At 50.8% G+C, this 27,810-nt stretch overlaps 2 protein-coding genes across 2 annotated transcripts in view; both read left to right on the forward strand.

Annotated features, from left to right (window-relative positions):
- Positions 1-25,201, forward strand: part of ZC3H3 (zinc finger CCCH-type containing 3) — an 87,962-nt gene extending 62,761 nt beyond the window's left edge. Inside the window, exons 9-12 of the mRNA XM_069956998.1 lie at positions 1,628-1,759; positions 7,058-7,233; positions 7,316-7,467; positions 24,954-25,201. Coding sequence (XP_069813099.1) covers positions 1,628-1,759; positions 7,058-7,233; positions 7,316-7,467; positions 24,954-24,985 — 492 coding nt within the window. The 3' untranslated portion in view covers positions 24,986-25,201. The remainder of the gene's footprint in view (positions 1-1,627; positions 1,760-7,057; positions 7,234-7,315; positions 7,468-24,953) is intronic.
- Positions 25,202-25,249: 48 nt separating this feature from the next.
- LOC138782961 (mucin-22-like) lies at positions 25,250-27,350 on the forward strand. Its single transcript, XM_069956999.1, has 2 exons — positions 25,250-25,829; positions 25,860-27,350. Exons 1-2 carry the CDS (start codon positions 25,265-25,267, stop codon positions 26,513-26,515), a joined length of 1,221 nt encoding a protein of 406 aa, XP_069813100.1. The 5' UTR covers positions 25,250-25,264; the 3' UTR covers positions 26,516-27,350.
- Positions 27,351-27,810: the final 460 nt, after the last annotated feature.

The following is a 27,810-nucleotide window of genomic DNA, read 5'->3' on the forward strand; positions in this document are numbered from 1 at the left end:
CATCATGCATCCTGATCACCACTCCCATCATGCATCCTGATCACCCCTCACATCATGCATCCTGATCACCCCTCACGTCATGCATCCTGATCACCCCTCACGTCATGCATCCTGATCACCCCTCACATCATGCATCCTGATCACCACTCCCATCATGCATCCTGATCACCACTCACATCATGCATCCTGATTACCCCTCACATCATGCATCCTGATCACCGCTCCCGTCATGCATCCTGATCACCACTCCCATCATACCTCCTTATCACCACTCCCATCATACCTCCTTATCACCACTCCCATCATGCATCCTGATCACCACTCCCATCATGCATCCTGATCACCACTCCCATCATGCATCCTGATCACCACTCCCATCATGCATCCTGATCACCCCTCACGTCATGCATCCTGATCACCCCTCACATCATGCATCCTGATCACCCCTCACGTCATGCATCCTGATCACCCCTCACGTCATGCATCCTGATCACCCCTCACATCATGCATCCTGATCACCACTCCCATCATGCATCCTGATCACCACTCACATCATGCATCCTGATTACCCCTCACATCATGCATCCTGATCACCGCTCCCGTCATGCATCCTGATCACCACTCCCATCATACCTCCTTATCACCACTCCCATCATACCTCCTTATCACCACTCCCATCATGCATCCTGATCACCACTCCCATCATGCATCCTGATCACCACTCCCATCATGCATCCTGATCACCCCTCACATCATGCATCCTGATCACCACTCACATCATGCATCCTGATCACCACTCCCATCATGCATCCTGATCACCCCTCACATCATGCATCCTGATCACCACTCCCATCATGCATCCTGATCACCACTCCCATCATGCATCCTGATCACCCCTCACATCATGCATCCTGATCACCACTCCCATCATGCATCCTGATCACTGCTCCCATCATGCATCCTGATCACCACTCCTATCATGCATCCTGATCACTGCTCCCATCATGCATCCTGATCACCACTCCCATCATGCCTGTTTTTCCTTCCTATAGGAGGGCTGGATGAAGCAGTAGCAGTGAGGTGACCCCTGACCTGAGGTCGGAGGTACATGGCGCCACCTTGCTGCCTCCTCACTGTATACGGTGTATCCCCGGAGTGCCGCTGTTCTGTACAAGGTGAAAGTCATCTGGCTGTCAGGTTTACTGCGCGGGAGAGTAATGTCCCTGGATGATAAGCCCATCACCCGGCTTTTATGAGTTTATTAGATGATTCCTGATCGCGCCGTAACACCAGACGGAGGCTCTTTAAGAAGTCGTTTTGTCGCCGTTAATCCCTTTAATATTCAGGAGCCGCCTTTACGGCCCTCATTCCTGGCAGGATTTTAATATTACATAAGAGAAGAGGAGCGGGCGATGTGTGACCTTCTATGGGGTACTACACAGTATAGAGAGTAGAGGGGGTTACTGCTGGGGCCCCTGTAAGAATGTTAGGGGGACCCCTCTTCCTCTGCACCCCCAGTCATAGCACACATGTTCCATAGCTCTAGTCCATTCTGTCTGCTGCTGGCTGATAGGGGGAATGTAAGGATTGTAGGATCAGACCCCTCACACTTGTCTTCTCTCTGCAGATGCCGGTCTGCTCCTACTTCCTGAAGGGAATCTGCCACAACAATGACTGCCCGTACAGCCATGTCTATGTCTCCAGGAAAGCCGAGGTCTGCCAGGACTTCATCAAAGGATACTGCCCTATGGGAGCCAAGGTGAGGACTAATGCATGCCCACAACCCTCAACCCAGCAGGACTGATGCATGCCCACAACCCTAGAACCCAGCAGGACTGATGCATGCCCACAACCCTCAACCCAGCAGGACTGATGCATGCCCACAACCCTAGAACCCAGCAGGACTGATGCATGCCCACAACCCTAGAATCCAGCAGGACTGATGCATGCCCACAACCCTAGAACCCAGCAGGACTGATGCATGCCCACAACCCTAGAACCCAGCAGGACTGATGCATGCCCACAACCCTAGAATCCAGCAGGACTGATGCATGCCCACAACCCTAGAACCCAGCAGGACTGATGCATGCCCACAACCCTAGAACCCAGCAGGACTGATGCATGCCCACAACCCTAGAACCCAGCAGGACTGATGCATGCCCACAACCCTAGAACCCAGCAGGACTGCTGCATGCCCACAACCCTAGAATCCAGCAGGACTGATGCATGCCCACAACCCTAGAACCCAGCAGGACTGATGCATGCCCACAACCCTAGAACCCAGCAGGACTGATGCATGCCCACAACCCTAGAACCCAGCAGGACTGATGCATGCCCACAACCCTAGAACCCAGCAGGACTGATGCATGCCCACTGCCCTAGAACCCGGCAGGACTAATATATGTCAACAGCTCTAGATCACTGCAGGACTGATGCATGTCCACAATCCTAGAACCCAGCAGGACTGATGCATGCCCACAACTCTAGAACCCAGCAGGACTGATGCATGCCCACAACCCTAGAACCCCGCAGGACTGCTGCATGCCCACAACCCTAGAACCCCGCAGGACTGATGCATGCCCACAACCCTAGAACCCAGCAGGACTGATGCATGCCCACTGCCCTAGAACCTGGCAGGACTAATATATGTCAACAGCTCTAGATCACTGCAGGACTGATGCATGTCCAGAACCCTAGAACCCAGCAGGACTGATGCATCCTCACAGCTCTAGAACCTAGCAGGACTAATGCATGTCCTCAGCCCTAGAACCCAGCAGGATTGATGCATGTCCTCAGCCCCAGAACCCAGCAGGTCTGGTGAATGCCTAGAACCCGGCAGGACCGATGCATGTCCTCAGCTCTAGAACCCGGCATGTGCACAGAAGGATTTTTTGTAGATTAATTAGAGTCTGTTTCAGAGGGCAAACAGCAGAATTGTGAATGCAGCTCTGGATGCAACTGGAGAAACTGACCTGAAATGAGTAAAGCAAAACATTGCATATATTTATCTATATCTGTATACCCCAGTCACATCCAGAGCTGTGGTTCTCCTATAATGAGAGCAGTGCATTGTGGGAGCTTATGTTGCATCACATATCTGATACTGCGCCATCTGTGTAAGGCAAGCAGAATTGTGAATACAGCTCTGGATGCAACTGGAGAAACCAATGTAAAGCTGTTGAATTCTCTAGGACCACATTCACCTATTTATAACTCAACAGATTTGGCATTCAGGATTCTAGGAAAGCTGGGTAACATATATTGAGCCATATTGGATGTCGCCCAGCATTCCCAGGTCAGATACATGGACATGGCTGCACTGGGATTAGATTGTCAGCCGTGCGGTGCACACCTGGTGTGATGGGTGTCGGGGGTCAGTGCAGGGTTCACAGCAAGTTCATGGTCCGATTGTGAGGTGGTATCTGAGGGGGGGGGGGGGGGGGTGACTATAGACAATGGCGGCCCCTCCCGCGCCGGCTCTCAGCACACGCAATTACTCCTAAAATATTCCAATTTAAATGAAAATATAAAAGAGATATTTGGAATATTTATGCTATTAGCGAAACTGCTTAGCGCGTCTCTTTCGGAGTGTCAGAAAAGCGTTGCGGTCAGGATGATGGATAGAGCGCCGTAATTGTGTGCGATGAGACTGCTGACTAGGACGGACGCCGCCACCACCGCTGCTTCTCTACCCAAGGCCGGGCCGCCTGCAAGGGGTTAACCCCATTCTCCCAAATAACAGAGGAAAGTGCTGAGTGCGGGATCTGCGCCACGCTTGTTTGTTTGTCGGGTTTCTCTATAGAGGAGATCTTCACGCCGCTCGTGAACAGGACCCCGGAGAGACGGCCGTATCTGCCAGAATCCAGGAAAAATGTCAACCTGGCCTCATAAAGCAGCCGCTTGTTAGAAGTGTGCGCCCCCCGGGGTGTGAATAATTTAACACTGCTCTCATTAGGGGCGGGGGCCATTGTTACACCTAGGGGGCGAGCTCTGTGGCCCAGGATGTAGGGCGCTCCTGTCGTCACTCGTGTAATGATACGATATATGGCCACCCCAAAATACAGTTGTCACCCCAGCCCCCCCTCTGAGTCGGTAACCCGATCCCCCCAGGACATTGTTAGGATTTGTAGGGATAAATCATTTGTGTAGCAGGAGGATTCTTAGCTAAGTGACAAATGTCATAGCGAGCCGTGTACTAATAGAGAGCGAAACCGAATCCACCGCCACCGCCGTAACCAGTCACTAATGAGTGATGGCCGAGCGCTCAGCTGCTGCGGGGGGGAGGGGGGTTACACGCGGCCTACTGATGAGAGGGGACCAGCACTGCAGGGGTTAATGTCAGCCCCCACCCCCACGGCTCGGTGGTACAGGGGTTAATCTCAGCCCCCCAGCTCGGTGGTACAGGGGTTAATCTCAGCCCCCCGGAGCCGTGGTAGGGCGGTTAGTTTCGCCTCCCCAGCTCGGTGGTGGAGGGGTTACTCTCGGCCCCCAGGCTTGGTGGTATAAAGTGGATGGTGTCCTGTCCCCCCTCCCCTTCACCTCTTTGGTAGAGGGATTAGTGCCGGCCCTCCTGGCTCGGTGGTAGAGGGGTTAGTGCCGGCCCCCCTGGCTCGGTGGTAGAGGGGTTAGTGTCGGCTTCCCTGGCTCGGTGGTAGAGGGGTTAGTGACTGCCCCCCTGGCTCGGTGGTAGAGGGGTTAGTGTCGGCCCTCCTGGCTCGGTGGTAGAGGGGTTAGTGTCGGCCCTCCTGGCTCGGTGGTAGAGGGGTTAGTGTCTGCTTCCCTGACTCGGTGGTAGAAGGGTTAGTGTCGGCCCCCCTGACTCGGTGGTAGAGGGGTTAGTGTCGGCCCCCCTGGCTCGGTGGTAGAGGGGTTAGTGTCGGCTTCCCTGGCTCGGTGGTAGAGGGGTTAGTGTCGGCCCCCCTGGCTCGGTGGTAGAGGGGTTAGTGTCGGCCCCCAGGCTTGGTGGTATAAAGTGGATGGTGTCCTGTCCCCCCTCCCCTTCACCTCTTTGGTAGAGGGGTTAGTGTCGGCCCCCCTGGCTCGGTGGTAGAGGGGTTAGTGTCGGCCCTCCTGGCTCGGTGGTAGAGGGGTTAGTGTCGGCCCCCCTGGCTCGGTGGTAGAGGGGTTAGTGTCGGCTTCCCTGGCTCGGTGGTAGAGGGGTTAGTGTCGGCCCTCCTGGCTCGGTGGTAGAGGGGTTAGTGTCGGCTTCCCTGGCTCGGTGGTAGAGGGGTTAGTGTCGGCCCTCCTGGCTCGGTGGTAGAAGGGTTAGTGTCGGCCCCCCTGACTCGGTGGTAGAGGGGTTAGTGACGGCCCCCCTGGCTCGGTGGTAGAGGGGTTAGTGTCGGCCCTCCTGGCTCGGTGGTAGAGGGGTTAGTGTCGGCTTCCCTGGCTCGGTGGTAGAGGGGTTAGTGCTGGCCCTCCTGGCTCGGTGGTAGAGGGGTTAGTGTCGGCTTCCCTGGCTCGGTGGTAGAGGGGTTAGTGTCGGCTTCCCTGGCTCGGTGGTAGAGGGGTTAGTGCCGGCCCTCCTGGCTCGGTGGTAGAGGGGTTAGTGTCGGCCCCCCTGGCTCGGTGGTAGAGGGGTTAGTGCCGGCCTTCCTGGCTCGGTGGTAGAGGGGTTAGTGTCGGCCCTCCTGGCTCGGTGGTAGAGGGGTTAGTGTCGGCCCCCCTGGCTCGGTGGTAGAGGGGTTACTCCTGGCCCCTCCACTTGGTGGTAGAGGAGTTAGTGTCGACCCCCCCGCTCGGTGGTAGAGGGGTTAATGTCACCCCCTCTGGCTCACCCTGGTTTAGTGGTGCGGTGCTCCCAGGTGGTTGTACAGCTGGAGCTGTTGCTCTCTGTTATCAGGCAGTGCAGGGTTAATGGCCAGTGCCCGGGCCGCGCTCCCGTCCTGTGTCTGGGGCCTTCTCTGTTTTTACAGCCCGACCTGGCGATTGGCGGGGATCCCGCAGTGTGTATAATTAGTTGCCCCCGACAGGTGGGAGGCATCGAGTGACCCTGAGGAATGAGACCCCCGACAAATGAGCGCGCGCCCCTCCTCCCTTCACCTTATGTGACATGTCCGCGCCAGCAGGGAGCACTGCCCTGAACCCCACAACCCTCCTGCCGCCAGCTGTGCCCCCCACCTCTCATTAACCCTCTCCTGGCAGGAAGCACTAACCCTGCACATGCTGCCAGCTGCTCCCACACACCCAGCACCTCAGCTGCCTCCTTAACCCTTTCCCTGTTTGTCATCATTGACTTTCACTGATCGACTCCCACAGGGAAACTCACTGGGCATGCTGGGGATTGTGGTCCCCTCACAGCTGGTGAGATGCACTGTGTGGGCCATAGTATTGTTATAATGATAGGACTGAATAGTGAGTGCAGCTCTGGAGTATAATACAGGATGTAACTCAGGATCAGTAATGTATGTACACAGTGACCCCATCAGCAGAATAGTGAGTGCAGCTCTGGAGTATAATACAGGATGTAACTCAGGAGCAGGGTGTATACAAGGGGGAAGGGTGTATACTGGGGCGGGTGCATGGGATATACCGGAGGGGGGGGGGGGGGTATACAGATTGTTGTGCAGGGTGTTATACGGGGGGGGGGGGGGTGTATACAGGGGGCTGGTGCATGGTGTATATGGGGGGCAGTGGCAGGGTGTATATATGGGGCTGGTGCATGGTGTATACAGGATGGGGTGCAGGGTGTATATGGGGGGCAGGCGTAGGGTGTATACAGGGGACTGGTGTATACAGGATGGGGTTCAGGGTGTACACAGGGGGTATATTTGTTTGCAGGAGCAGATCTGGCGCTGTGTATCAGGACGGCTGCCAGCAGCCTGTTCCCTGCTCTCTTGGCCGGGCAGCCCCTGACTAAGCTGATCCGGGTTTTACTCTAACTAAATAATTAAACAGTTATCAATCAGATGTGATGCGGCTTCACCTCCTGGCAGCTCTCAGCATGGCAGCCCCCTCAGCGCCCGCTGGACCTGTCATGGAAGGTCCTGTGTTTCCTGTCAGGGCTCTGGGAAAGTTGGGTGCTTGGTCTTGATGGTTGTTTCTCTCCCTCCTGCAGTGTAAGAAGAAGCACACCCTGCTGTGTCCGGACTACGCCCGGGGCGGCCAGTGCCCGCAGGGGGCCAAGTGTAAACTGCAGCACCGCCAGAGGAAGAGACGGCTGGATGTGACGGCAGCGCAGGAGCAGACGCCAGTCAGTACCAAGCAGAGGCGGAGGACCCCCGATCAGGCAGGGTAAGGGATAATCTATAAAGTCATGGCGCCCCCTCTGTCTGCCCCTATCATGTAGTGACTCCGGACCCCTTGTCTGTTGCAGGAAATCTCCATTGACGACCTCTGCCGCCAGCGATGGGCAGCTCCCGGGCAGCAGTGGTCTCCAGAGCTGTCCTTCCTTCATTTCTCTGAACTGCTCCTCCTCCAGCGATGGGACGCCCGTGTCTGACAGGGTTAAGTCATCCGAAAACTCAGGTAAGGATAATATGGCGCCAGACTATACGCAGCACCATCCGGTAACACGCCCTCTGCTCCCTGGGCAACAACACAATGCAGCACCAGACATTGCTGCACCCTTAGTAAGCTTACACCGCAGTGCAGAAATACACACTGCTCCACCTGTAGTTATTTCACACCACAGTGCAGAAAGACATACTGCTCCACCTGCAGTAACGCAACATCACCCTGCACCAATACATACTGCTCCACCTGCAGTAACGCAACATCACCCTGCACCAATACATACTGCTCCACCTGCAGTAACGCAACATCACCCTGCACCAATACATACTGCTCCACCTGCAGTAACGCAACATCACCCTGCACCAATACGTACTGCTCCACCTGCAGTAATGCAACATTACACTGCACCAATACATACTGCTCCACCTGCAGTAATGCAACATTACACTGCACCAATACATACTGTTCCTCCTGCAGTAGCCCAACATCACACTGCACCAATACATACTGCTCCACCTGCAGTAATGCAACATCACACTGCACGAATACATACTGTTCCTCCTGCAGTAGCCCAACATCACACTGCACCAATACATACTGCTCCACCTGCAGTAGCCCAACATCACACTGCACCAATACATACTGCTCCACCTGCAGTAGCCCAACATCACACTGCACCAATACATACTGCTCCACCTGCAGTAATGCAACATCACACTGCTCCTCCTGCAGTAGCCCAACATCACCCTGCACCAATACATACTGCTCCACCGGCAGTAGCCCAACATCACCCTGCAGCAATACATACTGCTCCACTGGCAGTAGCCCAACATCACCCTGCAGCAATACATACTGCTCCACCTGCAGTAGCCCAACATCACCCTGCACCAATACATACTGCTCTTCCTGTAAGCACCTGCCAGCACCACAATGCACCAATACATACTGCTCCACCTGAATAACCCAACACCACACTGCACCTTCTGTAAGCCAGCACATAGAAGTTCCCTTCTTAACCTCCTCTTCCAGTGGCCACTATAAATTATGTGGCACTGGTCCTGGCCCCTTCTTTCTGATGATCGGGGGGAGTTGGCTGGTCAGGCTAGAATAGACCACAAATATAGTCTTAGATAAGTCCTTTAGGTGGAGTGCGCCTTAGTGATCTTCGATATGTCTGGGCTTACTCTTGGCAGACAATGCATCTGTATAAGCACTAGTAGCTTTCCCCACTGTGTCCTGCAGCTTCTGGATGTACGGAGGCAATGTTCCCATTCACTGACAGCAAGCAGCTGTGTATTGATTAAGCTGTAGGTACATAGGGCGGCAGTGGTCCTTTATATGTATATACTGCGGTACGTTATTACAGAGAGATGTGCGCCCCCCTTCCCACACACACACACACACACACAATACGTAGCCGCCCCATGAATAAGACATAAGAGGAGTTGTGGAGTTCACCTCTAAGTTTGACTTCTCCTCACTTCACCCCTGGAGATGGGAGTGCGGCTCGGCCCGGCTCTGCTCGATGTGCGCCATATGTCTGCCTTATAAATAATTGAGGTGGAAGCCGGAGTAAAAGCATTGCAGCGCTCCGCGTATTCCCAGTAACAGAGGCGGGGACCCCCAGACGTGGAGGAAGGTCAGCCCCCCATCATCGCTCCATTTCTCCACCTGGCAGAGCGTCCCGTGCTGGGACTCCTAAATCCTAGGCAGGAGAAGCGGGATCTCTCCCAGGGAAGCTGCCAGCGCGGAGACAGCTGCCATGGATGCAGAGGATGCACGGGCGGTCAGGTGTGTCTCCAGAGCCGCTCCACCGTCTGCGAGTAATGTCACTGAGTCACGGCAGGTCTAACAGCCTGATGGTGGTGACAACCCGCTGCTGACACTAACATGGGGACCTCATAGCTGTACTCCAGAGCTGCACTCATAACAAGCTCTACAAGTGTCAGAGCTGAAATCTCCCAGTGTTCCTTTAGGATTGATGTAGGAGAAGCTAACTGTATCCTGTAGGAGCCGTGGAGAAGGGGGGTGGGGTTCTGGCTACAACCTTCTGACTGTTTCCAATGTTAAAGGGGAACTCCAGCGAAAATCTTCCAAAAAAACAAACAAAAAAAACAACTGGTGTCAGAAAGTTATATAGTTTTGTAATTTACTTCTATTAAAAAAATCTCCAGTCTTCCAGTACTTATCAGCTGCTGTATGTCCAGCAGGAAGTGGTGTATTCTCTCCAGTCTGACACAGTGCTCTCTGCTGCCACCTCTGTCCATGTCAGGAACTGTCCAGAACAGGAGATTTTTTCTATGGGGATTTGCTGCTGCTCTGGACAGTTCCTGACATGGACAGAGGTGGCAGCAGAGAGCACTGTGTCAGACTGGAGAGAATACCCCACTTCCTGCAGGACATAAAGCAGCTAATAAGTAATGGAAGGCTGGAGATTTTTTTTTTTATAGAAATAAATTACAAATCTATATACTGAAACCAGTTTATTTGAAAGAAAAAGTTTTTTGCTGGAGTATGGACGGTAACAGAACTGGTGCATCATGGGATGGGACTACAGTGTTAGGAGTCGGGTAACGTAATGTGTAGGGCGCCCCCCGCTGACCACTCACCACCCTCTGTGCCTCCTCTTTCAGAACTTTTGCTCCTATGTGAAGTTGCAGTTGACTGCGCCCCCTACAGCGCAGGTCTGGGAGTACAGAACGTTCTCACCCACTTACCTCCTGCACACTGTATGTATTGTAGTCATCTGTACATAGCCTGACAGGCAGGGCATGCTGGGAATTGTAGTCAGACAACGGGGTTACATGTAGCAGGACATGTTATTCATCCCTGACCCCAGGAGCTGACACTCTAATCTCCTATCACACACAGTGTATCATCACTCCCATCCTCCTCCCTGACCCCAGGAGCTGATAGTCTAATCTTCTATCACACAAAGTCTATCATCACTCCCATCATCATTCCTGACCCCAAGAGCTGACACTCTAATCTCCTATCACACACAGTGTATCATCACTCCCATCATCCTCCCTGACCCCAGGAGCTGATAGTCTATGTGCAGTTGGGACCCCCCGGACCCCCGGGCCCCATCCTCTCCCTCATTTCCCTGGTAATTTAATTAGGCAGCACCCATTCCAGTTAATTTCCTGCGGTGCGGCAGACTCCCGGCGTGAGCAGCTGTTCCAGTCTCCCCCGACGCGCGTTGCGGTCCCCGTCGGTGACTCCGCGCAGCCTCGTTTGGGAGGAAGAAGAGGGTTTTATGGCCTCCAACCATCGTCTCAGTAAACACTTTACAGCCCTGCGCGCGCCGGAGCGAGGATTAAAGCCTCCACAGCGCGGCGGGCCGCCAATCTGCCGCCATACGCTTCTCATTCCATCGCCATATTTCACAGCCATAACGTTAATGGAACACGCGTCTCTAACGGCTCCACTGAGCACGCTCGCCACACGCCGAAGCCCAGGGCCGGCAAGTTTTTGGGTTAACCCTTTGTTTTCTTGTCTCGTGTTAACTTTGTGGGCTAGATCGGAAGTGGGGAACCCTGCAACAGCCAGAGCGTCGGAGGTTCCCTATCCTGGGACTAGAAGAAGGAATGGCGCAGACGATGGAGCGCGGTCTGGAAGGCGTCAGCCGTAATCCATGGTACAATATGCAGTGTTCAGGGTGGTGTGCAGGTTATCTCACCCTGTCCCTAAGAGCTGACACTCTAATCTCCTATATCACACACAGTGTATCATCACTCCCATCATCCCTGACCCCAGGAGCTGACACTCTAATCTCCTATCACACACAGTGTATCATCACTCCCATCATCCTCCCTGACCCCAGGAGCTGACACTCTAATCTCCTATCACACACAGTGTATAATAACTCCATCATCATCCTCCCTGACCCCAGGAGCTGACACTCTAATCTCCTATCACACACAGTGTATCATCACTCCCATCCTCCTCCCTGACCCCAGGAGCTGACACTCTACTCTCCTATCACACACAGTGTATCATCACTCCCATCCTCCTCCCTGACCCCAGGAGCTGACACTCTACTCTCCTATCACACACAGTGTATCATCACTCCCATCATCCCTGACCCCAGGAGCTGACACTCTACTCTCCTATCACACACAGTGTATTATCATCCTATCATCCTCCCTGACCCCAGGAGCTGACACTCTACTCTCCTATCACACACAGTGTATCATCACTCCCATCCTCCTCCCTGACCCCAGGAGCTGACACTCTAATCTCGTATCACACACAGTGTATCATCACTCCCATCCTCCTCCCTGACCCCAGGCCTTTTGATACTTTGTCCCCGATTCGGCACTGATTGATGCAGTGTTTGCTCTGGCAGCCATCTTGGCGCTGCGTACACCTTTTTATATACATGCAGTTGGAGGTTATACTTCTAGAGAGCGTGGCAGCACCTGAGAACAGGGCGAGATGGTGTGAAAAGTCAGAGGGTCGTCTGACAGGGCGAGGGGGGGGGGGGTTGGCAGCTGTGCCGTCACTGGTGCATCACAGAACTAAGTCACAGCGCCCGCCGTCTCAGCTCTGCTCATCTGCCACCGTCCTGTGAGGGAGAGGTGCAGCGACCGGGACCACCTGCACCCGCCGCACCCCGAGTGACGTCTGTCCGGCTGAGAATAGTGCTCTATACATGGGACATTCTGAGACTTGTAGTTCCTGGTGAATACAGTATATCACCTGTAATCTTGTGGTGGTGGGGTACTGTATAGGTATTAGAGGGTGTATACCCCCCCCTCCCATCACTGTGTACTGTATAGGTATTAGAGGGTGTATACCCCCCCCTCCCATCACTGTGTACTGTATAGGTATTAGAGGGTGTATGCCCCCCCATCACTGTGTACTGTATAGGTATTAGAGGGTGTACCCCCCCATCACTGTGTACTGTATAGGTATTAGAGGGTGTATGCCCCCCCATCACTGTGTACTGTATAGGTATTAGAGGGTGTACCCCCCCATCACTGTGCACTGTATAGGTATTAGAGGGTGTATACCCCCCTCCCATCACTGTGTACTGTATAGGTATTAGAGGGTGTATACCCCCCCTCCCATCACTGTGTACTGTATAGGTATTAGAGGGTGTATGCCCCCCCCCCATATCACTGTGTACTGTATAGGTATTAGAGGGTGTATACCCCCCTACCCCCTCATCACTGTGTACTGTATAGGTATTAGAGGGTGTATACCCCCCCCCATATCACTGTGTACTGTATAGGTATTAGAGGGTGTATCCCCCCCCTCCCCCCCATATCACTGTGTACTGTATAGGTATTAGAGGGTGTATACCCCCCTACCCCCCCATCACTGTGTACTGTATAGGTATTAGAGGGTGTATCCCCCCCCCCCCATCACTGTGTACTGTATAGGTATTAGAGGGTGTACCCCCCCCCCATCACTGTGTACTGTATAGGTATTAGAGGGTGTATGCCCCCCCCCCCCCATATCACTGTGTACTGTATAGGTATTAGAGGGTGTATACCCCCCTACCCCCTCATCACTGTGTACTGTATAGGTATTAGAGGGTGTATACCCCCCTACCCCCCCATCACTGTGTACTGTATAGGTATTAGAGGGTGTATGCCCCCCCCCATATCACTGTGTACTGTATAGGTATTAGAGGGTGTATCCCCTCATCACTGTGTACTGTATAGGTATTAGAGGGTGTATACCCCCCCCCATCACTGTGTACTGTATAGGTATTAGAGGGTGTATGCCCCCCCCCATCACTGTGTACTGTATAGGTATTAGAGGGTGTATACCCCCCCCCCCCCATCACTGTGTACTGTATAGGTATTAGAGGGTGTATACCCCCCCCCCATCACTGTGTACTGTATAGGTATTAGAGGGTGTATACCCCCCCTCCCATCACTGTGTACTGTATAGTTATTAGAGGGTGTATGCCCCCCCCCCCCATATCACTGTGTACTGTATAGGTATTAGAGGGTGTATACCCCCCCCCATCACTGTGTACTGTATAGGTATTAGAGGGTGTATGCCCCCCCCCATCACTGTGTACTGTATAGGTATTAGAGGGTGTATACCCCCCCCATCACTGTGTACTGTATAGGTATTAGAGGGTGTATACCCCCCCCCCCCCATCACTGTGTACTGTATAGGTATTAGAGGGTGTATACCCCCCCCCATCACTGTGTACTGTATAGGTATTAGAGGGTGTATACCCCCCCTCCCATCACTGTGTACTGTATAGGTATTAGAGGGTGTACCCCCCCCCCCATCACTGTGTACTGTATAGTTATTAGAGGGTGTATGCCCCCCCCCATATCACTGTGTACTGTATAGGTATTAGAGGGTGTATACCCCCCCTCCCATCACTGTGTACTGTATAGGTATTAGAGGGTGTATACCCCCCTACCCCCTCATCACTGTGTACTGTATAGGTATTAGAGGGTGTATACCCCCCATCACTGTGTACTGTATAGGTATTAGAGGGTGTATGCCCCCCATCACTGTGTACTGTATAGGTATTAGAGGGTGTATACCCCCCCCCATCACTGTGTACTGTATAGGTATTAGAAGGTGTATACCCCCCATCACTGTGTACTGTATAGGTATTAGAGGGTGTATGCCCCCCCCCCATCACTGTGTACTGTATAGGTATTAGAAGGTGTATACCCCCCATCACTGTGTACTGTATAGGTATTAGAGGGTGTATGCCCCCCCATCACTGTGTACTGTATAGGTATTAGAGGGTGTATGCCCCCCCCCATATCACTGTGTACTGTATAGGTATTAGAGGGTGTATGCCCCCCCATCACTGTGTACTGTATAGGTATTAGAGGGTGTATGCCCCCCCATCACTGTGTACTGTATAGGTATTAGAGGGTGTATACCCCCCCCCCCCATCACTGTGTACTGTATAGGTATTAGAGGGTGTATACCCCCCATCACTGTGTACTGTATAGGTATTAGAGGGTGTATGCCCCCCCATCACTGTGTACTGTATAGGTATTAGAGGGTGTATGCCCCCCCCCCCCCCATATCACTGTGTACTGTATAGGTATTAGAGGGTGTATACCCCCCTACCCCCCCATATCACTGTGTACTGTATAGGTATTAGAGGGTGTATACCCCCCCCCCATCACTGTGTACTGTATAGGTATTAGAGGGTGTATGCCCCCCATCACTGTGTACTGTATAGGTATTAGAGGGTGTATGCCCCCCCCCCCATCACTGTGTACTGTATAGGTATTAGAGGGTGTATACCCCCCCTCCCCCATCACTGTGTACTGTATAGGTATTAGAGGGTGTATGCCCCCTCCCCCATATCACTGTGTACTGTATAGGTATTAGAGGGTGTACCCCCCCATCACTGTGTACTGTATAGGTATTAGAAGGTGTATACCCCCCATCACTGTGTACTGTATAGGTATTAGAAGGTGTATACCCCCCATCACTGTGTACTGTATAGTTATTAGAGGGTGTATGCCCCCCCATCACTGTGTACTGTATAGGTATTAGAGGGTGTATGCCCCCCCCCCCATCACTGTGTACTGTATAGTTATTAGAGGGTGTATACCCCCCCCCATATCACTGTGTACTGTATAGGTATTAGAGGGTGTATGCCCCCCCCCCCATCACTGTGTACTGTATAGGTATTAGAGGGTGTATCCCCCCCCCCCATCACTGTGTACTGTATAGGTATTAGAGGGTGTATACCCCCCATCACTGTGTACTGTATAGGTATTAGAGGGTGTATACCCCCCCCCCCCCATCACTGTGTACTGTATAGGTATTAGAGGGTGTATACCCCCCATCACTGTGTACTGTATAGGTATTAGAGGGTGTACACCCCCCCATATCACTGTGTACTGTATAGGTATTAGAGGGTGTATCCCCCCCCCCCATCACTGTGTACTGTATAGGTATTAGAGGGTGTATGCCCCCCCCATATCACTGTGTACTGTATAGGTATTAGAGGGTGTACCCCCCATCACTGTGTACTGTATAGGTATTAGAGGGTGTATCCCCCCCCCCCATATCACTGTGTACTGTATAGGTATTAGAGGGTGTATACCCCCCCTCCCCCATCACTGTGTACTGTATAGGTATTAGAGGGTGTATGCCCCCCCCCCCCATATCACTGTGTACTGTATAGGTATTAGAGGGTGTATACCCCCCCCCCCATATCACTGTGTACTGTATAGGTATTAGAGGGTGTATACCCCCCTCCCCCATCACTGTGTACTGTATAGGTATTAGAGGGTGTATGCCCCCCCCCCCCATATCACTGTGTACTGTATAGGTATTAGAGGGTGTATACCCCCCATCACTGTGTACTGTATAGGTATTAGAGGGTGTATGCCCCCCATCACTGTGTACTGTATAGGTATTAGAGGGTGTATGCCCCCCATCACTGTGTACTGTATAGGTATTAGAGGGTGTATACCCCCCCCCCCATCACTGTGTACTGTATAGGTATTAGAAGGTGTATACCCCCCATCACTGTGTACTGTATAGGTATTAGAGGGTGTATGCCCCCCCATCACTGTGTACTGTATAGGTATTAGAGGGTGTATGCCCCCCCCCCCCCATATCACTGTGTACTGTATAGGTATTAGAGGGTGTATACCCCCCTACCCCCCCATATCACTGTGTACTGTATAGGTATTAGAGGGTGTATACCCCCCCCCATCACTGTGTACTGTATAGGTATTAGAGGGTGTATGCCCCCCATCACTGTGTACTGTATAGGTATTAGAGGGTGTATACCCCCCCTCCCCCATCACTGTGTACTGTATAGGTATTAGAGGGTGTATGCCCCCCCCCCCCATATCACTGTGTACTGTATAGGTATTAGAGGGTGTACCCCCCCATCACTGTGTACTGTATAGGTATTAGAAGGTGTATACCCCCCATCACTGTGTACTGTATAGGTATTAGAAGGTGTATACCCCCCATCACTGTGTACTGTATAGTTATTAGAGGGTGTATGCCCCCCCATCACTGTGTACTGTATAGGTATTAGAGGGTGTATGCCCCCCCCCCCCCCATCACTGTGTACTGTATAGTTATTAGAGGGTGTATACCCCCCCCCATATCACTGTGTACTGTATAGGTATTAGAGGATGTATGCCCCCCCCCCCCATCACTGTGTACTGTATAGGTATTAGAGGGTGTATACCCCCCCCCCCCCCATCACTGTGTACTGTATAGGTATTAGAGGGTGTATACCCCCCATCACTGTGTACTGTATAGGTATTAGAGGGTGTATACCCCCCCCCCCCATCACTGTGTACTGTATAGGTATTAGAGGGTGTATACCCCCCATCACTGTGTACTGTATAGGTATTAGAGGGTGTACACCCCCCCCATATCACTGTGTACTGTATAGGTATTAGAGGGTGTATCCCCCCCCCCCCATCACTGTGTACTGTATAGGTATTAGAGGGTGTATACCCCCCCCCCCCATCACTGTGTACTGTATAGGTATTAGAGGGTGTATGCCCCCCCCCCATATCACTGTGTACTGTATGGGTGTTAGAGGGTGTATGCCCCCCCTCCCCCCCCATATCTATGTGTACTGTATAGGTATTAGAGGGTGTATACCCCCCCCCATATCACTGTGTACTGTATAGGTATTAGAGGTTGTATACCCCCCTACCCCCCCATCACTGTGTACTGTATAGGTATTAGAGGGTGTATACCCCCCCCCCATATCACTGTGTACTGTATAGGTATTAGAGGGTGTATGCCCATACTCCCCCCCTCCCCCCCATATCACTGTGTACTGTATAGGTATTAGAGGGTGTATGCCCCCCCCCCCCCCATATCACTGTGTACTGTATAGGTATTAGAGGGTGTATGCCCCCCCTCCCCCCCATATCACTGTGTACTGTATAGGTATTAGAGGGTGTATACCCCCCCCCATATCACTGTGTACTGTATAGGTATTAGAGGGTGTATACCCCCCCCCCCATATCACTGTGTACTGTATAGGTATCAGGCCGCCATCCTCCCGCTTTCCTTGGTCCCTGTGCCGCTGTGTTCTCTCCCTGCAGTTAGGTCTGTGAGTTATGGCCGGGCCCGCACTCTCTAAGCATTGATGGGAGCCCCCCACTGTTTGCCACAGTACATGTGCCAGAGCCCCCACCGAGCTGTAATGGCGGAGCCGGCACAGGGCCAGATGGCGACAGCATCACGGTGCTGCCGGAGTCTCCTGTACTGACTGCAGTCTCCATTCTGTGGACATAAAGGGGTATGACTGTCACTGGCAGCGCTAATGTGCTGACTACAGCTGCCTGCCCTGACTATAGCATGGGGGAGAGTAATGCTGCAGTATATAGCATGAAGGATAGAGTAATGCTGCAGTATATAGCACGAGGGAGAGTAATGCTGCAGTATATAGCATGGGGGAGAGTAATGCTGCAGTACATAGCATGGGGGAGAGTAATGCTGCAGTACATAGCATGGGGGAGAGTAATGCTGCAGTACATAGCATGGGGGAGAGTAATGCTGCAGTACATAGCATGGGGGAGAGTAATGCTGCAGTATATAGCATGAAGGATAGAGTAATGCTGCAGTATAAAGCATGAGGGAGAGTAATACTGCAGTATATAGCATTAGGGAGAGTAATGCTGCAGTATATAGCATGAAGGATAGAATAATGCTGCAGTATATAGCATGAGATAGAATAATGCTGCAGTATATAGCATGAGGGAGAGTAATGCTGCAGTATATAGCATGAGGGATAGAGTAATGCTGCAATATATAGCATGAGGGAGAGTAATACTGCAGTATATAGCATGAAGGATAGAATAATGCTGCAGTATATAGCATGAGGGATAGAGTAATGCTGCAATATATAGCATGAGGGAGAGTAATGCTGCAGTATATAGTATGAGGGATAGAGTAAAACTGCAGTATATAGCACGAGGGAGAGTAATGCTGCAGTATATAGCATGAGGGAGAGTAATACTGCAGTATATAGCATTAGGGAGAGTAATACTGCAGTATATAGCATGAAGGATAGAGTAATGCTGCAGTATATAGCATGAGGGATAGAGTAATGCTGCAGTATATAGCAGGGGGATAAAGTAATGCTGCAGTATATAGCATGAGGGAGGGTAATGCTGCAGTATATAGCATGAGGGATAGAGTAATGCTGCAGTATATAGCATGAGGGATAGAGTAATGCTGCAGTATATAGCATGAGGGATAGAGTAATGCTGCAGTATATAGCATGAGGGATAGAGTAATACTGCAGTATATAGCATGAGGGAGAGTAATACTGCAGTATATAGCATGAGGGAGAGTATTGCTGCAGTATATAGCATGAGGGAGAGTAATACTGCAGTATATAGCATGAAGGATAGAATAATGCTGCAGTATATAGCATGAGGGAGAGTAATGCTGCAGTATATAGCATGAGGGATAGAGTAATGCTGCAGTATATAGCATGAGGGATAGAATAATGCTGCAGTATATAGTATGAGGGAGAGTAATACTGCAGTATATAGCATGAGGGAGAGTAATACTGCAGTATATAGCATGAAGGATAGAATAATGCTGCAGTATATAGCATGAGGGAGAGTAATGCTGCAGTATATAGCATGAGGGAGAGTAATGCTGCAGTATATAGCATGAGGGATAGAGTAATGCTGCAGTATATAGCATGAGGGATAGAGTAATACTGCAGTATATAGCATGAGGGATAGAATAATGCTGCAGTATATAGTATGAGGGAGAGTAATACTGCAGTATATAGCATGAGGGAGAGTAATACTGCAGTATATAGCATGAAGGATAGAATAATGCTGCAGTATATAGCATGAGGGAGAGTAATGCTGCAGTATATAGCATGAGGGAGAGTAATGCTGCAGTATATAGCATGAGGGATAGAGTAATGCTGCAGTATATAGCATGAGGGATAGAGTAATACTGCAGTATATAGCAGGGGGGATAGAGTAATGCTGCAGTATATAGCATAAGGGAGAGTAATGCTGCAGTATATAGCATGAGGGAGAGTAATACTGCAGTATATAGCATGAGGGATAGAGTAATGCTGCAGTATATAGCAGGGGGATAGAGTAATGCTGCAATATATAGCATGAGGGATAGAGTAATGCTGCAGTATATAGCATGAGGGATAGCGTAATAATGCAGTATATAGCATGAGGGATAGAGTAATTCTGCAGTATATAGCATGAGGGATAGAGTAATCCTGCAGTATATAGCAGGGGGGATAGAGTAATGCTGCAGTATATAGCGGGGGGATAGAGTGATGCTGCAGTATATAGCATAAGGGAGAGTAATGCTGCAGTATATAGCGGGGGGTGGAGTTATGCTGCAGTATATAGCAGGGGTGAGAGTAATGCTGCAGTATATAGCATAAGGGAGAGTAATGCTGCAGTATATAGCATGAGGGAGAGTAATGCTGCAGTATATAGCATGGGGATAGAGTAATGCTGCAGTATATAGCATAAGGGAGAGTAATGCTGCAGTATATAGCATGAGGGAGAGAGTAATGCTGCAGTATATAGCATGGGGATAGAGTAATGCTGCAGTATATAGCATAAGGGAGAGTAATGCTGCAGTATATAGCATGAGGGAGAGAGTAATGCTGCAGTATATAGCAGAGGTGAGAGTAATGCTGCAGTATATAGCGGGGGGATAGAGTGATGCTGCAGTATATAGCATAAGGGAGAGTAATGCTGCAGTATATAGCGGGGGGTGGAGTATTGCTGCAGTATATAGCGGGGGGTGGAGTAATGCTGCAGTATATAGAATGCTGCAGTATATAGCAGGGGGAATGGAGTAATGCTGCAGTATATAGCGTGGGGTGGAGTAATGCTGTAGTATATAGCGGGGGGTGGAGTAATGCTGCAGTATATAGCTGGGGGTGGAGTAATGCGGCAGTATATAGCGGGGGGTGGAGTAATGCTGCAGTATATAGCAGGGGGGATGGAGTAATGCTGCAGTATATAGCGGGGGGTGGAGTAATGCTGCAGTATATAGCAGGGGGATGGAGTAATGCTGCAGTTTATAGCAGGGGGGATCTAGTAATCCTGCAGTATATAGCAGGGGGGTGGAGTAATGCTGCAGTATATAGCAGGGGGGATGGAGTAATGCTGCAGTATATAGCAGGGGGGATGGAGTAATGCTGCAGTATATAGCAGGGGGGTAGGGTAATGCTGCAGTATATAGCAGGGGGGTAGGGTAATGCTGGTCATGGGTCCTGGCCTAGGGGCGCTCTCTGGCACTCTCTTACCCTCCTGTATTATCCTGTACCCATCTTGTTGCACTGGAGCCTGGCGCTGCACCTGTCACCCCTCATCCTTGGCTGCGGCTTCTTGCAGGTGACTAATTGCAGATATTGGGGTGGGTGTTAGTGTGAGGTGTGGCGGCCACACAGGAGGGGGCGAGGTGACAGCACACAGCTTCAGTCTACATTAATGAGCTGAAGCCGCGGCACAGCCATGTACACTAATGTGCAGAGACAGCAAGCAGGGCAGCAGAGCCGGGCACCACATACACACCACTGGCACCATGTGTAGTCTCTATAGGAGGAAGTAATACTGGCACCATGTGTAGTCTCTATAGGAGGAAGTAACACTGGCACCATGTGTAGTCTCTATAGGAGGAAGTAATACTGGCACCATGTGTAGTCTCTATAGGAGGAAGTAACACTGGCACCATGTGTAGTCTCTATAGGAGGAAGTAACACTGGCACCATGTGTAGTCTCTATAGGAGGAAGTAATACTGGCACCATGTGTAGTCTCTATAGGAGGAAGGAATACTGGCACCATGTGTAGTCTCTATAGGAGGAAGTAACACTGGCACCATGTGTAGTCTCCATAGGAGGAAGTAATACTGGCACCATGTGTAGTCTCTGTAGGAGGAAGTAATACTGGCACCATGTGTAGTCTCTGTAGGAGGAAGTAATACTGGCACCATGTGTAGTCTCTATAGGAGGAAGTAATACTGGCACTATGTGTAGTCTCTATAGGAGGAAGTAATACTGGCACCATGTGTAGTCTCTATAGGAGGAAGTAACATTGGCACCATGTGTAGTCTCTATAGGAGGAAGTAATACTGGCACCATGTGTAGTCTCTATAGGAGGAAGTAATACTGGCACCATGTGTAGTCTCTATAGGAGGAAGTAATACTGGCACCATGTGTAGTCTCTATAGGAGGAAGTAATACTGGCACTATGTGTAGTCTCTATAGGAGGAAGTAACATTGGCACCATATGTAGTCTCTATAGGAGGAAGTAACACTGGCACCATGTGTAGTCTCTATAGGAGGAAGTAATACTGGCACCATGTGTAGTCTCTATAGGAGGAAGTAACACTGGCACCATGTGTAGTCTCCATAGGAGGAAGTAACACTGGCACCATGTGTAGTCTCCATAGGAGGAAGTAATACTGGCACCATGTGTAGTCTCTGTAGGAGGAAGTAATACTGGCACCATGTGTAGTCTCTGTAGGAGGAAGTAATACTGGCACCATGTGTAGTCTCTATAGGAGGAAGTAATACTGGCACTATGTGTAGTCTCTATAGGAGGAAGTAATACTGGCACCATGTGTAGTCTCTATAGGAGGAAGTAACATTGGCACCATGTGTAGTCTCTATAGGAGGAAGTAGCACTGGCACCATGTGTAGTCTCTATAGGAGGAAGTAATACTGGCACCATGTGTAGTCTCTATAGGAGGAAGTAATACTGGCACCATGTGTAGTCTCTATAGGAGGAAGTAACATTGGCACCATGTGTAGTCTCTATAGGAGGAAGTAACATTGGCACCATGTGTAGTCTCTATAGGAGGAAGTAATACTGGCACCATGTGTAGTCTCTATAGGAGGAAGTAATACTGGCACCATGTGTAGTCTCTATAGGAGGAAGTAATACTGGCACCATGTGTAGTCTCTATAGGAGGAAGTAATACTGGCACCATGTGTAGTCTCTATAGGAGGAAGTAACATTGGCACCATGTGTTGTATTGTTGTGCGCTGTGTTGTATTGTTGTGCGCCCTGTTGTATTGTTGTGCGCTGTGGTTGTATTGTGCGCCCTGTTGTATTGTTGTGCGCTGTGTTGTATTGTTGTGCACTGTGTTGTATTGTTGTGCGCTGTGTTGTATTGTTGTGCGCTGTGGTTGTATTGTGCGCTGAGTTGTATTGTGCGCTGTGTTGTATTGTGCGCTGTGTTGTATTGTGCGCTGTGTTGTATTGTGCGCTGTGGTTGTATTGTTGTGCACTGTGTTGTATTGTTGTGCGCCCTGTTGTATTGTTGTGCGCCCTGTTGTATTGTTGTGCGCCCTGTTGTATTGTTGAGCGCCCTGTTGTATTGTTGTGCGCCCTGTTGTATTGTTGTGCGCTGTGTTGTATTGTGCGCCCTGTTGTATTGTTGTGCGCTGTGGTTGTATTGTTGTGCGCTGTGGTATTGTTGTGCGCCGTGTTGTATTGTTGTGCGCTGTGTTGTATTGTTGTGCGCTGTGTTGTATTGTTGTGCGCCCTGTTGTATTGTTGTGCGCTGTGGTTGTATTGTGCGCCCTGTTGTATTGTTGTGCGCTGTGTTGTATTGTTGTGCGCTGTGTTGTATTGTTGTGCGCTGTGTTGTATTGTTGTGCGCTGTGTTGTATTGTTGTGCGCTGTGGTTGTATTGTGCGCTGTGTTGTATTGTGCGCTGTGGTTGTATTGTTGTGCACTGTGTTGTATTGTTGTGCGCCCTGTTGTATTGTTGAGCGCCGTGTTGTATTGTTGTGCGCTGTGTTGTATTGTTGTGCGCTGTGTTGTATTGTTGTGCGCTGTGTTGTATTGTGCGCTGTGGTTGTATTGTGCACTGTGTTGTATTGTTGTGCGCTGTGTTGTATTGTTGTGCGCTGTGTTGTATTGTTGTGCACTGTGTTGTATTGTTGTGCACTGTGTTGTATTGTTGTGCGCTGTGGTTGTATTGTTGTGCACCGTGTTGTATTGTTGTGCGCCCTGTTGTATTGTTGTGCGCCCTGTTGTATTGTTGTGCGCCCTGTTGTATTGTTGTGCGCCCTGTTGTATTGTTGTGCGCCCTGTTGTATTGTTGTGCGCTGTGGTTGTATTGTGCGCCATGTTGTATTGTTGTGCGCCCTGTTGTATTGTTGTGCGCTGTGTTGTATTGTGCGCCCTGTTGTATTGTTGTGCGCTGTGGTTGTATTGTTGTGCGCTGTGGTTGTATTGTTGTGCGCCATGTTGTATTGTTGTGCGCCCTGTTGTATTGTTGTGCGCCATGTTGTATTGTTGTGCGCCCTGTTGTATTGTTGTGCGCCGTGTTGTGCGCTGTGGTTGTATTGTTGTGCGCCCTGTTGTATTGTTGTGCGCCCTGTTGTATTGTTGTGCGCTGTGGTTGTATTGTGCGCCCTGTTGTATTGTTGTGCGCTGTGGTTGTATTGTGCGCCATGTTGTATTGTTGTGCGCCCTGTTGTATTGTTGTGCGCTGTGGTTGTATTGTGCGCCATGTTGTATTGTTGTGCGCCCTGTTGTATTGTTGTGCGCTGTGGTTGTATTGTGCGCCCTGTTGTATTGTTGTGCGCCATGTTGTATTGTTGTGCGCTGTGTTGTATTGTTGTGCGCCGTGTTGTATTGTGCGCTGTGGTTGTATTGTTGTGCGCCGTGTTGTATTGTTGTGCGCTGTGGTTGTATTGTTGTGCGCTGTGGTTGTATTGTTGTGCGCTGTGGTTGTATTGTTGTGCGCTATGGTTGTATTGTTGTGCGCTGTGTTGTATTGTGCGCCGTGTTGTGTTGTGCGCCCTGTTGTATTGTTGTGCGCCGTGTTGTATTATTGTGCGCTGTGGTTGTATTGTTGTGCGCTGTGGTTGTATTGTTGTGCGCTGTGTTGTATTGTTGTGCGCTGTGTTGTATTGTTGTGCGCTGTGTTGTATTGTGCGCCGTGTTGTATTGTTGTGCGCTGTGGTTGTATTGTTGTGCGCTGTGGTTGTATTGTTGTGCGCTGTGTTGTATTGTTGTGCGCTGTGGTTGTATTGTTGTGCGCCGTGTTGTATTGTTGTGCGCCGTGTTGTATTGTTGTGCGCTGTGTTGTATTGTTGTGCGCCGTGTTGTATTGTTGTGCGCCGTGTTGTATTGTTGTGCGCTGTGGTTGTATTGTTGTGCGCTGTGGTTGTATTGTTGTGCGCCGTGTTGTATTGTTGTGCGCCGTGGTTGTATTGTTGTGCGCCGTGGTTGTATTGTTGTGCGCCGTGGTTGTATTGTTGTGCGCTGTGTTGTATTGTGCGCTGTGGTTGTATTGTTGTGCGCTGTGGTTGTATTGTTGTGCGCTGTGTTGTATTGTGCGCTGTGGTTGTATTGTTGTGCGCTGTGTTGTATTGTTGTGCGCTGTGTTGTATTGTTGTGCGCTGTGGTTGTATTGTTGTGCGCCGTGTTGTATTGTTGTGCGCCGTGTTGTATTGTTGTGCGCTGTGTTGTATTGTTGTGCGCTGTGTTGGCATTATGTGACTCACTAACCCACCATATTTCTTCTCTTGTAGGAAAACCTCTTCAGATCAAGCCGAGGTTATGAGGAGATCCTGAGAGTTCAGCTCCGGAGGCTTCTTATCTCAGGGTCCTTGCTTCCTCTCCCGGGTTCTTTTGGTGTGTCTCCTCGTGCGGGCAGAGGGGGGCGCTCTGTACTGCCGCTCGCTCAGGATGAGGAGAGGAACATTCGCACATTTCATAAATTTTCAACTTTTTCTGTTGGAGATGCAGATTATTTTATGAGAAGTTTATTATTACTGTATATCTGATCTTTTATATCCGTTATTGGGGGGGGGGGGGGGGGGGGGGTGATATCTGCAGCTTCATGACGGCCCCCGGGGGCCACAGGGTTTGTGTCCTCGCCTCCAGCAGTAGTCGTGTTATGCCGGGATATTACAAGGGCGACCAATGCTCCTTCACCATGCTGACAGCTTCCCTGGGTTCCTTCACCATGCTGACAGCTTCCACAGGTTCCTTCACCATGCTGACAGCTTCCCCAGGTTCCTTCACCATGCTGACAGCTTCCCTGGGTTCCTTCACCATGCTGACAGCTTCCCTGGGTTCCTTCACCATGCTGACAGCTTCCCCGGGTTCCTTCACCATGCTGACAGCTTCCCTGGGTTCCTTCACCATGCTGACAGCTTCCCTGGGTTCCTTCACCATGCTGACAGCTTCCCTGGGTTCCTTCACCATGCTGACAGCTTCCCCGGGTTCCTTCACCATGCTGACAGCTTCCACAGGTTCCTTCACCATGCTGACGGCTTCCACAGGTTCCTTCACCATGCTGACGGCTTCCCCGGGTTCTTTCACCATGCTGACAGCTTCCCTGGGTTCCTTCACCATGCTGACAGCTTCCCTGGGTTCCTTCACCATGCTGACAGCTTCCCTGGGTTCCTTCACCATGCTGACAGCTTCCACAGGTTCCTTCACCATGCTGACAGCTTCCCTGGGTTCTTTCACCATGCTGACAGCTTCCCCGGGTTCCTTCACCATGCTGACAGCTTCCCTGGGTTCCTTCACCATGCTGACAGCTTCCCTGGGTTCCTTCACCATGCTGACAGCTTCCCCAGGTTCCTTCACCATGCTGACAGCTTCCCCAGGTTCCTTCACCATGCTGACAGCTTCCCCAGGTTCCTTCACCATGCTGACAGCTTCCCCAGGTTCTTTCACCATGCTGACAGCTTTCCCGGGTTCCTTCACCATGCTGACAGCTTCCCTGGGTTCCTTCACCATGCTGACAGCTTCCCTGGGTTCCTTCACCATGCTGACAGCTTCCCTGGGTTCCTTCACCATGCTGACAGCTTCCCTGGGTTCCTTCACCATGCTGACAGCTTCCCTGGGTTCCTTCACCATGCTGACAGCTTCCCCAGGTTCCTTCACCATGCTGACGGCTTCCCCAGGTTCTTTCACCATGCTGACAGCTTCCCTGGGTTCCTTCACCATGCTGACAGCTTCCCTGGGTTCCTTCACCATGCTGACAGCTTCCCTGGGTTCCTTCACCATGCTGACAGCTTCCCCAGGTTCTTTCACCATGCTGACAGCTTCCCTGGGTTCCCGGGTGTCTTCACCATGCTGACAGGTTCCCGGGTGTCTTCACCATGCTGACAGCTTCCCAGGCCAGTAACATTTCCAGTTGAGAAGATTTCATAGTGAAGATGAGTGTAGAGATGGATCCCGACCACCATCTGCACACACACAGGATCAGTGTAGAGATGGATCCCGACCACCATCTGCACACACCCATTGGATCAGTGTAGAGATGGATCCCGACCACCATCTGCACACACCCATTGGATCAGTGTAGAGATGGATCCCGACCACCATCTGCACACACCCATTGGATCAGTGTAGAGATGGATCCCGACCACCATCTGCACACACACAGGATCAGTGTAGAGATGGATCCCGACCACCATCTCCACACCCATTGGATCAGTGTAGAGATGGATCCCGACCACCATCTGCACACCCATTGGATCAGACTGTCGGAGAATAGTCCCATCTTCCTCCTTAGAGTTTTCCGGCTGTAGTTGTCACCTGGTTGGATGCTGCATCTAGGGAGAAGCGTTCATCCGGCACCTTCTCTCCATGAGAGGCCGCTAAGCCCACCCCCTTATTTGCATATATGCTAATCTCTGCTGAGGATTCGGAGCAGATGTTCGGCTTCTTTCTTGGCTCTGAATGTGGTTTCTGATTAGGGATAATTTCCCCCCATATGTCCTGTCCGCTCCGGATGGTTCTATGGGGGGGAGGGGGGGGACATGTGACCCCAGGTGTCACCGTACAGCAGTCACTGCCAGGTCTGGGGGTTTGGTGGGAGGTCCCCCGCTGGTTTTATATGATGCTTTTTATTTAGCAGATTCTTACTGGTGAGCGATAACCTTTCATTAAAGCCGAGAGATTTTACTTTACGTCTTTATTACTTCTCTGGTGGTTTTGTTGTCTGTTGTTTTTTATTCTCTTGAAGTTGATTGGAGAAGACGTCTTATCCTACAGGAATATCATTAACGTTCTCCTCAAGGCTCTGCTCATACTTGTCACCCGGAGCTGCACCTGTCCTGTCACCAGCTGCTCCCCCGCCCAGACCCCATATATCCATATATCTCCTCCCATGCATTCTCCAGGACACAACTTACCTCTCATCTTCACTTTTAATCCTATTCTGGTCATGTTCAGCATCCTAGTATATAGTCGTTATATTCCTGTATACAGGAGCAGTATTATAGTAGTTATATCCCTGTATATAGGAGCAGTATTATAGTTGTATATTCCTGTATATAGGAGCAGTATTATAGTAGTTATATTTCTGTATATAGGAGCAGTATTATAGTAGTTATATTCCTGTATATAGGGAGCAGTATTATAGTAGTT

The sequence above is a fragment of the Dendropsophus ebraccatus genome, chromosome 2, assembly GCF_027789765.1.
Source record: "Dendropsophus ebraccatus isolate aDenEbr1 chromosome 2, aDenEbr1.pat, whole genome shotgun sequence".
Taxonomy (NCBI): Eukaryota; Metazoa; Chordata; class Amphibia; order Anura; family Hylidae; genus Dendropsophus; species Dendropsophus ebraccatus.